The sequence below is a fragment of the Hippichthys cyanospilos genome, chromosome 7 (genome assembly GCF_059441005.1).
Source record: "Hippichthys cyanospilos isolate Australia breed blue-spotted pipefish chromosome 7, RoL_Hcya_1.0, whole genome shotgun sequence".
In the NCBI taxonomy this organism is placed as follows: Eukaryota; Metazoa; Chordata; class Actinopteri; order Syngnathiformes; family Syngnathidae; genus Hippichthys; species Hippichthys cyanospilos.
The window spans coordinates 12,379,735-12,392,810 of record NC_142375.1 but is presented as its reverse complement, the minus strand read 5'-3'; the positions used below and the strand labels follow the sequence as shown (position 1 = coordinate 12,392,810).

Genomic DNA, 13,076 nt, shown 5'->3' with positions numbered 1-13,076 from the left:
TTTTTTATGGCCATACCACGCAGCCACAATTGGTACTAACTACCATACTTCACTTACTATGGCAAAGTGTTGGGCAACATCACTGCACAATAAATCCATTACTGACCCTACAGAGACAGGCAATGAGGAAAATTCACAAAAAAAAAAGATTTCTTGATCACACTAATGATCTGTTTGGGTAAATTATATTACTTTAAAAAACACAATTCTATAATTCAATAATAATTCCATAATTAAGATTACTACCAACTAGTCCATAACAAAATTGCAACTAAATTTCATATTAAGAGAGAAGGTGTTTTATAATTTGAAACAATATGGAGGTTTTCTGTTCTCTAAATTTCTAACTGTTAGTATAAGTTTATGTCTGTCTGGATGTGAAATGAAACTATTGAACAATTGGGATATACAACTCAACACATTTATTACAGGTTAAAAGTGTTGTTTACGCTCATGATCTAATTACAGCACTTTAGAGTGGTTCTTACGGTCTTGCACAAAGTAACGTCATACAGTAGTTCACTAAGTTTAATGATGAGAAGCAGAGTCAGATTAAAGAGTTCTGCTTGCCACTTTTTTTCAGGCTATATTTTATTTAAGTTTCGATCTGAGAATTATGTTGAGCCCGCCCTAAAATAAATGAATACATTTTTAAAAATTAATGTGTTACATTAAAAACACTGACATTTACTTCCCCATTACGTTGAAAGTGATTGTCATTTGTACTAGTATTTGTTGCAACAAAAGGTGGGACACATGACGGCCTGCATCTAATTATACTACAAGTGATCAATTGATTATGTTAATTCATTGTGCCTTCTACTGATCATTCCTGCCGAAGAAGGTTGCATCATATTTTCTGAATAAGCTGAACAGCATATGATCAGAAACGGATTCAAAGAGTGTGAAAAGAAACAACTTAGCCATGATGACTCATTAAAAAAAAAAAAACACACACACAAACACACACACTCACCTGAATTGCTGTCAGCACTACTTTCCAGGTTGAGCGAAATGAAATGGTCTCCATCCTCCTTTCCTTGACCAAGCATCATCCAGTTCTCGAGAACATCGGAATCAGATGAAAGTGATGACTCTGAATCACATTTGAATTCCAACTCTGAATTAGATTCCGAGCTGCTTGAATCCAAAGTCACTGGAGAAATATTCTTTGTCTTTTTATGCTGTGTCTGAAAAAAATAAAATAAATATATATATATATATATAAATATGGGTATATTTATAATGTATAAATATGAGACCTACGCAATGTAACTATATTTTACTGGGTTAAAAATGCACTACATTTAAGAGTGCTGGCATTTTATTGTACAGTGCTTGCTGCCAGTATTCAGCGCAGCCTGCTAGCTAACAGCACTCAAGTTTTTTACATCAGCTGGTAAGAGCAGTTAGTGACTGCATGCTTTAATGTTGACAATCTGAAGTTGTTAGTTCATTCATTGAACAAACTTTTGAACAAACCAAGCTGACTCAAATGTGTGTTCTGTTGTTCCTACATCAGTTCACCTCAATCAAAATGTAGAGTGAAAATGATCTAAACTCTCATTATATACAGCATATAAAGTATATATAATCAAAAGTGTTGATAATCAAAAAACTATCAAAGTTGGTGATTCACAATTAAGTGGAAATATGCTATTTGGTTTTCTGTGTATGTTTTTCAGCAAGCAAAATAAAAAATATATTTAATTTTATCAATACCCAGGCACCATAACTGCACCCCGACTGGAGAAATACAGAATGCTCCACTTACTGTACTTTCAAATCGCCTGTGGCGATATTTTGGTTTTCCGGTCAAGAAAAGAAAGATGTTAAGAAAAGGATGGTAAAAGGACAGTTTGTAAACACTACCCAAAAATGAAGAAATATAATATAGGCCATATACTGCAGTTAACGGGAGCTATATGCATTTTGTTAAACTATTCCACGTTAGGAAAGTTGCAAATGAGCCTGGTTTCTCTTTCATATTCAAATTTGCACACTGGATCACTAATTTTATGGCAGTCAGCTAAATAAAAAGAAAAGATTTTGAAAATTGGAAAATATATGTTTGGCATTAATTTATTTAGAAATTTAGCAAATATCTCATCTTGTTCTTGTGGGCCCAATCACGTGAGATCTCATCTCGTGTTTTGTTTGTTTTTTTTGTCTTGTGCTCTATTGTTTAGTTAAAAAAAAAAATAGTAATACTAAAAAAGAGGGATTGATGTCGTACTCACCAACGTTTTTAGAATGATTCACTTACTGCTTAAGACAAAAGTTACCAAAGTAAAAGCAGATGTTTGCAAAATGTATTATTTTAACACAAAATATAAAGTTGGCTTTCATGAAGGAAAACACAAATCTGAGATTAATTATCGCTGAGTCTGATATGAGAATATTTGGACAATTTTGAGTTAAACAATGGCTATTAATTACTCTATAATTAAAACAGTTGACAATTAATTTTACAATCGTTTGTTGAGTAGTCAACACATTTTGAAAGCTCTAACTGTGAAATCTGCCTTTCAGTCCAACATGACTGCAAACTACAATTATGTTAAATTAATGCCTCTGATAGTATCAATCAATAATAAACAATATTATCTCCATCAATGGAATTTATGCTTTCAATTACATTTGTATGGCGTGTACTTATTTGCACAGTGGCCTCTGTTCAAATTGAAACCGTGTCTACTGCTTTAAACAAGTGGACAAGTTAACCATTATTTCACACTGTCATTTAAAAATCGATGTCTAATAATTGCTCGTCGCATGCTTTTGCATCGCATCCTGCATTCAGTAAATTTATGGAGGAGATTTAATTCAACAATCTACTTTTATAGTTTAAACATAATGGAACAGTGAATATCGGACCAACCAGGCAACACAATTCTCAAATAGCTGTGCGTGTACCAGAGAATGAAAAGAATTTGGTGGTCAATGAAAATTGCACCCGAGCATCTACCTTCTGAGCTGGGGTGGACGTCGGCACTCGTGCCCTGCCTCCTTTCAAGGTACAAACCCCAACATCATCAGAATAGGAGGAGTCACTTTCAGAGAGGCTTATAACTTCAGAGCTGGAGGAGTCAATGATGATGATTTCATCAAATCCTGGCATTGGTCTTCGGTCTTTAGGTACACGTTTTCCCTTCTTCTGCTTGACCTGCTTCTCACCCACATTGCTTTGTTGCTGAAGCTTGACGGTTTTCAATGATGGCGGTCTGTTTTTGGCAGACTCTTCAAGTTCACTATTAACGGCCATCTCCGCAGTGTCGTCAGCCATATCCATCTCCTGGGTAGGTTGGTTCTCTCCATCTTGCACCTCCAAATCCACAGTGTTGGAAGAGTAATGGAGCTGACTGTAGAGGTGAAACTCCAGCTCACTTGTCACCTCTGACCAGTCAGATTCTTCCCTATCTTCCTGGTAAAGCTCATCCTCAAAGGACTTCCGGTCCTGATAACTGCAGTACATCACCACAAGGGACCCGCCGTACACAGGCACTCAGATGCACAAATGCAAACATGTACACAGTCCAGGACTCTCACACTATGAACACAAAAATGAAAACATAGATACCGATTCATAACTGTCATTATTTAATTCATCTTTGTTTCACCAACACTATTTAGCTTATTTTTACACTTGTGTGTGACATTTAAGAAGGTTACCAACTGAGATGTGCAACGTGACATGAGGCATCTTGGTACGTTGCCTTTGCCATCAAAGGTAATTGTTTGTAAATGTTCATATGATTAATGTTCATAGATGAATACACCATTTGATTCCTCACAGTAGCCGTTATGGCCATTCATATTCAAGAATTAGGTTCTGAACTATAATATAAAAAATAGTTGACTCGTTCAACTGTGTTGTTCTTACAAGTTCATCCACATCCTCCAAGTCACAGTTGACCATTTTCAGTGGCTTTGCTATAAAACTATTTATCTTGAGCGCTTAGGAACAAGAGTACAGAAGCTGACATCAATTACAGTACAAACTTGGTTCTGAAATCCATGTGGGCTTGTTAACCAAGCTGAGGAGACCACGGTCCAGTTACACTCTTGTTTTAACTTGTTTTGGGGGTTTTCTATTTTCTTTTTTAATCATAGCCACAGAGCAAAAATAAATTTAAAAAAAATAAAAAACACGCACACTCATGCTGTCAATTGATGGCCAAGAACAAATCTGGATGACTAGGATAATAATTATGTTAGAAGTTAATTTGCACACTCTCTCCTGTGCACACGCAGACACACTGGACTGAGAAATGGTACCGGCCCATTGCCCTGTCTAGTCCAGCGTGTCTGCACCATGATGGCTGGAGATGATTGGCCTCTCAGAATGACCACTGGCTGCAGAAACGCCACGCTAGGCTGTCACAAGTAGTCCATAGGGATTAAAACGACAGAAAAGAAGAATCTAAGCCAATCTCAGCAAAACTGTCTGCTGCGAGTAAAAGTTTAGCAGATCACTGAAAGTCGGCTGGTAAAAACTTGTACAATTGGGAGATTAAAATCTGTATATTCAATAAAGCACAACTTCTCAAAATTATGGTTTATAGGAAGTGATCCGTCCATGAGAATAGGATCGGTATGTTATCGGAACGCTAGTAATGTACTGCTAGTAGATTTGCCCTCCATTAGAAGTAGACATGGTGATGTTTCATAACATCTCCTGCTACTGTATAACAAAATAGGTATGGGCATATATTTAATATTGAATACACAAAGCCGTTCTGAAAATGCCCATCAACTTATCCTGAAAGATTCGCACACAATGGGAGTAATATGTAGTGGAGTAGCCTTGGTTAGCAAAATGCTAACTAGCCGGCGGAAGCATTTTAGCGCATGTTGGCTTTCATACAGCTACTATGGAGTAAAAGAATCTTAGGCAAAACTCTTAACCATTGTACCGTTTGAGAAATTACATTTCCTGAACTTTTATTCATAAAACATCGACCGATCAAGCGAGAAAAGGCCCGGCAATAGTGAGAGTGCACGTGTTCGAAACTGCATAGCAGTATGTAAACAATAATCACATCCGTCACAAAACCACTTGAAAAGAGAAAATATTAACGTCGGCAGACGTCTTACGTCATGATGGCGTTGTTTAATCGATACGACATAGAGCCACGACCTTACCTTAAAGCCCCAAACGGTGTGTCTGTGCTCACTTAATACAACAGTAAACTCTCCTGTTCTGCTGAAGAGACACTACAGGCAGATGGACTTCCGGGTTGGCAGAAGAGGCTGGCCAACCAGAACGCTTCAGTCGACCGGGCTAAAAGTGCGCATTGCAAGGAAGTTACGAGGTGGCCAGACAGGAAGGTGTAAATAAAATTATACACAAGTGTTTGTGAGTGTTGTAAAATTGAGTGTACAGTATTTGAATGTTTTTTTTGTGAGGCGGGAGGGGGTTCGGAGTGCCTTGGGATTGACAAGCAATTTGCTCAGGGTGTACAAAGTCAGCTGGTATTGGATGGGCACCAGCGAGACGAGCTAGAAATGAAACAGATATTGTTACACATTCTATATTCTTGACTTGCTGAATATAATACACCTAGGATACCTCCATAAATGCAGTTCTAAAGTTTAATAATTTGGGCATGGGTGTCACAGCATTATTTTTTAAATACTTAATACTTCATAATTCACAATTTTAAATGTGTACAGTGTCCTTAGACCCCTTGCTACCAGCCATGAATTATTTATGTAATTACATATTTAACTGTTATACAGTATTTTGACTATTTTGGGGTTGTCTTCCATGACATCATTGCAGTATTTTAGCCAAGGGATGGCACACGCCTGGCAGTGGGATAACTAAGTGGTTGTGCCATTTTGAACTTTGACATGTTATCATCCTGGAGAAATGTCAGCTCCCTGGTGTTTTCTTTCATTTTTTTACCTTTGAAAATACCCCACAAGGGTTAAATGTACTGTAGTGTAAATAATAAAATACTTTTATTTCATTTTATGAAACTCTGACTGCATGTGATAAGGAAGGATACATGTACACAGACACTTGCACTGCTACCTCTGGCAACCCCTAACTGAGATGTTATGTCATACTGGCCACCCCACAAAAAACAAATCTGGCTATTTTCCTGAATAAAGGATAGTTTAATGGAAAACATACTGTGGGAAGAATGAACCTCTCTTGTCATACTAGATGAATACCAACAGGTTTAACATACTTTCAGCCAGCTAATGGAAGCATTTAGTTGTTCTATTTGTCACTACCACTGGTGTGCATGAAAGTAGCTATATCCGATGAAGAAATATATTTTCAACAAATTGTGTCTTTTCCTTGTGATTTGTCTCAGCACCCTGGTTGGGAGTCAGTGTTTTAGGTGTTACTCGTTCTTTGCTGTTTGTAAGGTAGACTGTCATTCCTCTCTTTAAAATTACACTCAGTATGTTTGCATGGTGAATATGAAAACATAAAATGATATGACACACTTCATGGTGTTCAAGTCTGGCAGGATAGTTCCAATGTGTATTTTTTTGTAAGCATTCCAAATATTTACGTACATTGCATGTATATAAAACATGATAGAACTGTCACTATGACTGGGCGGATGATACCATGTTCTGTTATTTTTAACGTTGCATACAGTCCAATTTCATCTCCCTTCGGCTAAAATATGAAATGTCACAATGTGCACAAGACCCTCACTGTGTGCACGCATGTCTGAGCAACAACTCTGAATCCTCACGGCAGCACTATTATTGCACCTTGATTGGAATGGAAATCTATATGTAAATGTTCTAGCTATCACCCTCAGTCATATTTATTACAAGTTGAATGCAGAAAAATTATGCCACCCTGACTTTCATGACAGTGTTGCTTTAGCACCCACATCTTCCTCTCCTTTATATCAAGAGAATAATTGCAAACTCCATGTATCCAACTGTGGGAATCACTTTCATAATAGTAGAGCAGAATGGTATGATAATAAGGATTCAGGAAGTGAATGCCATCTGATTTTTGAGGCCTCCCCATGCGTGTCAACACAGAAAAGGCCATCACGGAGTTGGATTGTTTCCCTCTAAAGGTTAGACCGCACCATAACGTTCACTATCAACTCTTTCAGGTTGTCTATGTCTGTCCATGCACATACACATAGCCTACTTCTAATCCTTCCTCCACTTTGTTTTTGGGAGGTGCATATTTGGGAGGAGGGAGCCTGCGCCTCCTCCGTCACTCATATCTCCCTAAATTGGATGCAGGTTTGCGATGCCTGACTGCCTCGGTGAAATTGTGATGTGGCCGCCTGATTTGGACTTCCATGCATTTGCTGGTATTTACTGTTATTATTTTAGGAAAGGTTGGGGACCAGCTGAATGGAGGCATCTGGTTCACCAGTTCATCACTAAGTGTGTGGACCAATGGAGTGTTAAAGATGGATGGAGTGCCCAGGCAGGGATTTAAAATCCCCTGATTTCCAATCAGACATTCTGGGAGGATGGTTCTGCCTGATGAATGATCTTTATTGGAGAAAAGGAGTTAAAAGAAGCATGTCATTGCTCGCATTTGATGGTGTTTTTGTTCACCTTACACTCTATGGCTTGCAATACCCGTTACTGTGGGCCAAAACACACTATGTGTCCTTGTGATTTACTGCCAATATCTTGCAGCTGTTGGTCATTTCTTTAAGAAACACATTGGTCTGATCCCCGGAAATGACCCAACTGGATCTTCAGCTATGCTATTGCATGCAGTCATTTGTTTGTGATGAAATGCTGATGGTGGATTTTAAAGACATTGTTCTAAAAATAACACAAAAAACCTTGCCCTTTTAAATGTGGAAAAACCTTTGTTGCGTTACATCAGAAGCAAATGAACTGGAAGGATTACAGCATGTAACATGTAAGTTCTGATGTACCATCTCTGCCTTACCGGCTTGCTTTGGATGAAATGATTGCTTCAAAATTGTCAATGAGGAACTTTGAAAAACTATTACAAATCACAACAATGGCTACAGAACAGATATTATTGCTAATGTAAGAAAAAAATGCTTTCAAAAGATATTGCAATAGTCAACATATTTTATTTTATTTTTCTTTACCAACACTATGACAACACAGTTTATTGGGGCTCAAGCAGCCACCAATCATGGCTCAGCTTGAGGACACCACATGATCAAAGACAGAAAAAAGGTGAACTGTGATTGGTTGTTACCTGAGCATAGGGATGTTCAATACCACTTTTTTTCAGACAGGTACCTGTACAAGCATCGAACTCTTGAGTAGTCACGATACCAATACTAAGTATTGATATCACTAGCACTTTTGATACTCAGAATGCCCCCCCTCCTTCCCAAAAAAGGACAGACCTATCTATTCCAAAGTACATTTTTACTTTAAAAGTTACAAAATGATCTTTTCTTCCAATTTGTAATTTCTAAGTTGTGGTCAAAAAAATTCTCCAAAGAGTAGCTGTTATTGGTATGGCTACCATTGTGAATATTTGATACCTTGAAATAAGTCCAGGTATGGACCAGATACAGACACTTGGTATTGCTATTACAGTTTGATGTCATTTTCAGTTGGTAGCAAATGACGAAATGGCCCCGCTCCAAGATGGATAAAAGCTGATTTTGCTGCATAAACCATATTCCACAAATACAACATCAATCACAATGCCTTGTGGAAACTATAGAGTGGGTGCAAAAACATTAGTACAAGGAAAATCTTGATATTCCCTTTAAATTTTTGAACAATTCTTCGAACTTTGCAAATCCTCTCCACAACCACTTGTGAGAAAAGGTGTAAAGGGAAAAAATGTTGGACGCATATTTAGCTTATGTGCTCATCAAATAAATTAATTCTTTCTATTGCCAAGGTCAAGCTAACACTCATCTAAAAATGCTCCAAGTGAAGAGGCTGGCAACACCTTTTCTATGGGCCTGTAGCTGGCGACACTAGGGATTTAATAAACTTGTGAACATATGCACTCACACACACGCATTGCACTTCTTGATGGCACAGCACAACACTTCTTTCCCGACAGCAAGTATAAAACAACACTGACAGCAGCCTTGTTGGCTCTTGTTGAATGGTCACGCTGAAATGTATACCTTTACATTTAAATGGCATGGTGTCATGTTGTGTCACCTAATATTTCATGGACAAACAATGTGTCCAATTGCTCAATCCGCCCTGCTGCCCTTAAGCCGCCTTTGACAGAATAGCCACAGCAACGGCGAGCCGCACACAAGTGCCACTCTGAATTACATCCCGGGGATGTTGAGGTCATCTGGGCGGAGAGCAGATACCCACCACACGCAAGTCGTCATTTAAGTGTTAAAATCTAGTTTTTTTGTACACGTGAGAGGCAAAATGGATTATCAGACACAAGAAGGGCAGTATTGCTTTGTTACGCCCACACCAAACAATACCAAAACACTGCAAGTCTCCTGGATAAAGAAACATTCAGAGTGAAGAATTGACTTGATCCTTATAAAGTTACTAGTCCCTACAAGCAAAGCTGAAAAAAAAGCAGCTTTGTCCTGAAAGAGAAATAACATGAAAATGGCCTAGCAATGAACTTTCACTACATTTCTAGCATTCACAGCAAAGTGGTTGTTAAGCATTTCAAATAGAAAGCTACATCAAAAAACTGTCTTTGTTGCAATAATGTACAGTTTTGAATGACAAAGTGGCATAGACACTATTTTTTCATTTACATTTACAAAAATGTAACAATATTAATAAGATTCTCAAAATAAAGCATCAATTCAAAACTGCATACAATCAACAACACAGTACACAACACAGGTATTAATAACCGGATATTTAGATGCAGTTTCTTTGTGACCACAAAAATCCTTTCTGGTTAAAATTAATACTTGTCTCCAACTCTTCACTGACTCATTTCATTTCTGTAATTAAACGAATTTTACCGCACATTTCTATGCATCTCAAAAGTGTGAGCGACGTCCCATACTGAGAGACACCATGCACTTTCTTTTGTGTTTACTTATGTCTCTCCCTTTAATGCAATTCTTTCCGGTTCCGCTCGGTCAGAGCTCGGGTCACCGATCACAAAGTCCCCCCTCACTAAATCCCCACCATCCCTTCTCAACAGCACCCCCTCCGTATTAATTACATTTAATTAGCAGGCTGGGATGAAAAACAAACAAATGGTTGTGATGTTGATATTTTTTAAGGTTTGAGCAGGTTTCAACGATACTAGAACTAAACAAATGAATTAAAAGCAAATGAATGGATTAAAATAATGCAACTGTAATGACTAGTTGTCGTTTTAATGTCATTTTTTGTGGTAATATTACTGTAAGTTCTATACAGTAAATTTTAAATAGCACGTTTATGATGCAGTGACCAAATCAGAATACAGGTAATATGAAGACAAAAATAGTACTACCTTAACAATTGGAAGATTACTCTACTCATTATAATATAAAAAATAACAGGGATTGTAAAAAATTGTGGGATTATTCTCAAATAATATTAAATAAATTCGTCACTTTCCAGTGCAGTCTACTCAATGTGCTTGTGTGCGTGGGGGGTTTCAACAATTTTTGTTCATGACAATAAATATACTCAATCTTCTGTGAAATGAGGAAATGCACAAAATAATCATATCGTTGTCATATTCATGCTTACAGTTTGATTTTGGGGGGTTAAAAATAGTGATAGGAATCCACGTCGAAGTCTAGATCTTAAACGTTTGGGCCATTCATTTGTATAATGAAGATGTACTAAAACTACTCTTCACTAATATCCAAAACAAAAAAACAAAACTATTGTTGACTATTTCAGCAGGTTACCCCCCCCCCCCAAAAAAAAAAAAAAAACACAAAATAATCGTGCACTTACGTTGATACTAGCCAAAAACTTAAATGATAAATCATATGAGTTTTTTTAATGAAATAGTATTGTGATAGAAGAAAAATGTAAGGGTCTCGGTTTTGCGTACAACTAAATAGGCTGACTTGCTTTGTTCAACGCTCAATTATTTCCGGTGTTTGAGTGAATCCTGACACCCTACCTGCAGACTTCCAGACGAGTTCAACACGTGTAATGCTGTACATCGAGCCGCGTTTTTGTGCTTTTGTATATGCATGCTTGGACGCCTTTTCTCCCAAAGTGAAACATAAACGTAACTTAGTTGTTCACTATACATCCTCATTTCTCGCTAAGATCAAACAATTTTTCGCGAAATCCGTTAGACGAATTGAATATATATATTTTTTTGTTTAAATCTTTCTCCGCATCTTGCAGGACCAAATGCCAAAAATATATTTATATGTTTTTCATTGAAAATAAAACCAAAATACGACTGTTAGGAGTGCTAGGTAATGAAGACTGGGATTTTTGAAATTATTACCTAGTTATTCAAATAAAATGAGTATGACGTGTGTTTGAAACTTGAAGTCGGCAAAGAGCAAAATATAAAAAATATTCAGAACATTGGCACTTCCTCATTTAGAGATTTTTAAGACACAAATGAATCCAAAACATTTTTAGATGGTTTCTTCAGTAAAAGAAAACGTTAATTAAACTTGTAGCTATTGCTTAATGGTCCGTGTGCTCCTTTTATACCTGTGATTAAATTTGATCAAGTGTTTTGGTCATACGTAACACACTCAACACCAATGAGCACGCGCGCGCACACCCACCCACACACCCGCACAATATTTCATATTTGAATTTTTGATATTCTCCACTCACTGGTCGATAGGGGCCAAAAAAACAAAACAAAAAAACATGCAGTTATCCAATTAGTATGCATCACGATTGCTGTACACTCCTTATGAAGCAGGTATACATATGTGTGAGACACTGAATGCAGAGAATAAACTATATGAACAAAAGTGGTACAAATAAAAATAACACGTCAACCAAATCCTGTACAACAGGGGTGTCCAAATCCGGTCCTTAAGGGTCCCTCGGTATCTTGCATGTTTTTCACGTTTCTTTCCCTGACACATGCACTTGATTCAAATGATCAGCTCATCAGCAAGCTCAGCAGAAGCCTGATAACGATCCTGATCATTTGAATCAGTTGTGTCGGGGTAAAGAACGCTGAAAAACACGCAGGACACCGGCCCTTGAGGACCGACTTTGGACATCGCTGCTATACATCGTACAACACCTTTTAAGCCACACCGCAGTTGACACTTTTTTGCAAATGACATAATATATTCTTTTATTAACTATTACATTTTACATTTCTGTATTGTCGTAATCGGCCGTTGGAATGACTTTTCAATAAATAAATAAGCGTGTATGACTGGGCCAAATGCAGGAGTTGTGAAAAATTTCATTGTAACAGACACAATGCATATTTTCTATCATAAAATTAGAAAATTAATTATTTACTTTGCTTTCAAATTAGCAAATAAAACATGTAAAATACAGAAGTGGTAAAGTTATGAAACATAAAAAAATCTAATCAACCTCCACTGTAACAACGAGTGGGGGCCAGAAAAAAAAACTTGAATGATATTAATATTTCCTTTCAAAATACTGTTCAGTGTAGGTCAGACAAACTTCTCGCACATGTTATTGTAGTCTGATCCTATTAGAGTAAACTTTTGCCTTCAGGTTGTTGTTTTTGTACAGGTGGAAATTAGATGCAGGAGAGCAAGTTGGACAGCCCGCTTTGAAGTAAAAGGGTCAACTTTGTAGTGCACTGAGGGTTGCACATGTAAGCGCGCTCACACGGACGCGTAGATGTGAACTATAGACTTATTGGGCCTATTGGCGTGTGCAGTTCAGGACCAGGATGGAGACAGAGGACATGAGCGCACATTGCAAGAACGGCTCTTCTTTAACTCATTTCACGCCCCCCCCCCCCCCCCCTTCCCCTCCACGAGGACCCTCCTTTTTCCACCTAAAGCGTTTAGTTGCAGCTGAATGAACACTTGCAGGCAGCGCAATAAGGAGCGGAAGGGTCGAATTATTCCAACCTGCATTGCACCCCCCTCCCTCCCCAACTATACTGTACATGCAGAAACAAGAGAGAGAGAGCAACAGTTTTACAAAGTTCAGGGAGAGGGAGGAGTGGAGAGGGAGGAAAGTAAAAACTTTTTTGTCCCCCT

At 37.8% G+C, this 13,076-nt stretch overlaps 1 protein-coding gene across 1 annotated transcript in view; it reads right to left on the bottom strand.

Annotated features, from left to right (window-relative positions):
* zcchc7 (zinc finger, CCHC domain containing 7) overlaps positions 1–5,238 on the bottom strand; it is a 43,323-nt gene extending 38,085 nt beyond the window's left edge. Inside the window, exons 1-3 of the mRNA XM_088419710.1 lie at positions 5,146–5,238; positions 2,969–3,550; positions 977–1,190 (exon numbers count right to left, since the gene is read on the bottom strand). Coding sequence (XP_088275836.1) covers positions 977–1,190; positions 2,969–3,475 — 721 coding nt within the window. The 5' untranslated portion in view covers positions 3,476–3,550; positions 5,146–5,238. The remainder of the gene's footprint in view (positions 1–976; positions 1,191–2,968; positions 3,551–5,145) is intronic.
* Between the last annotated feature and the right edge of the window lie 7,838 nt (positions 5,239–13,076).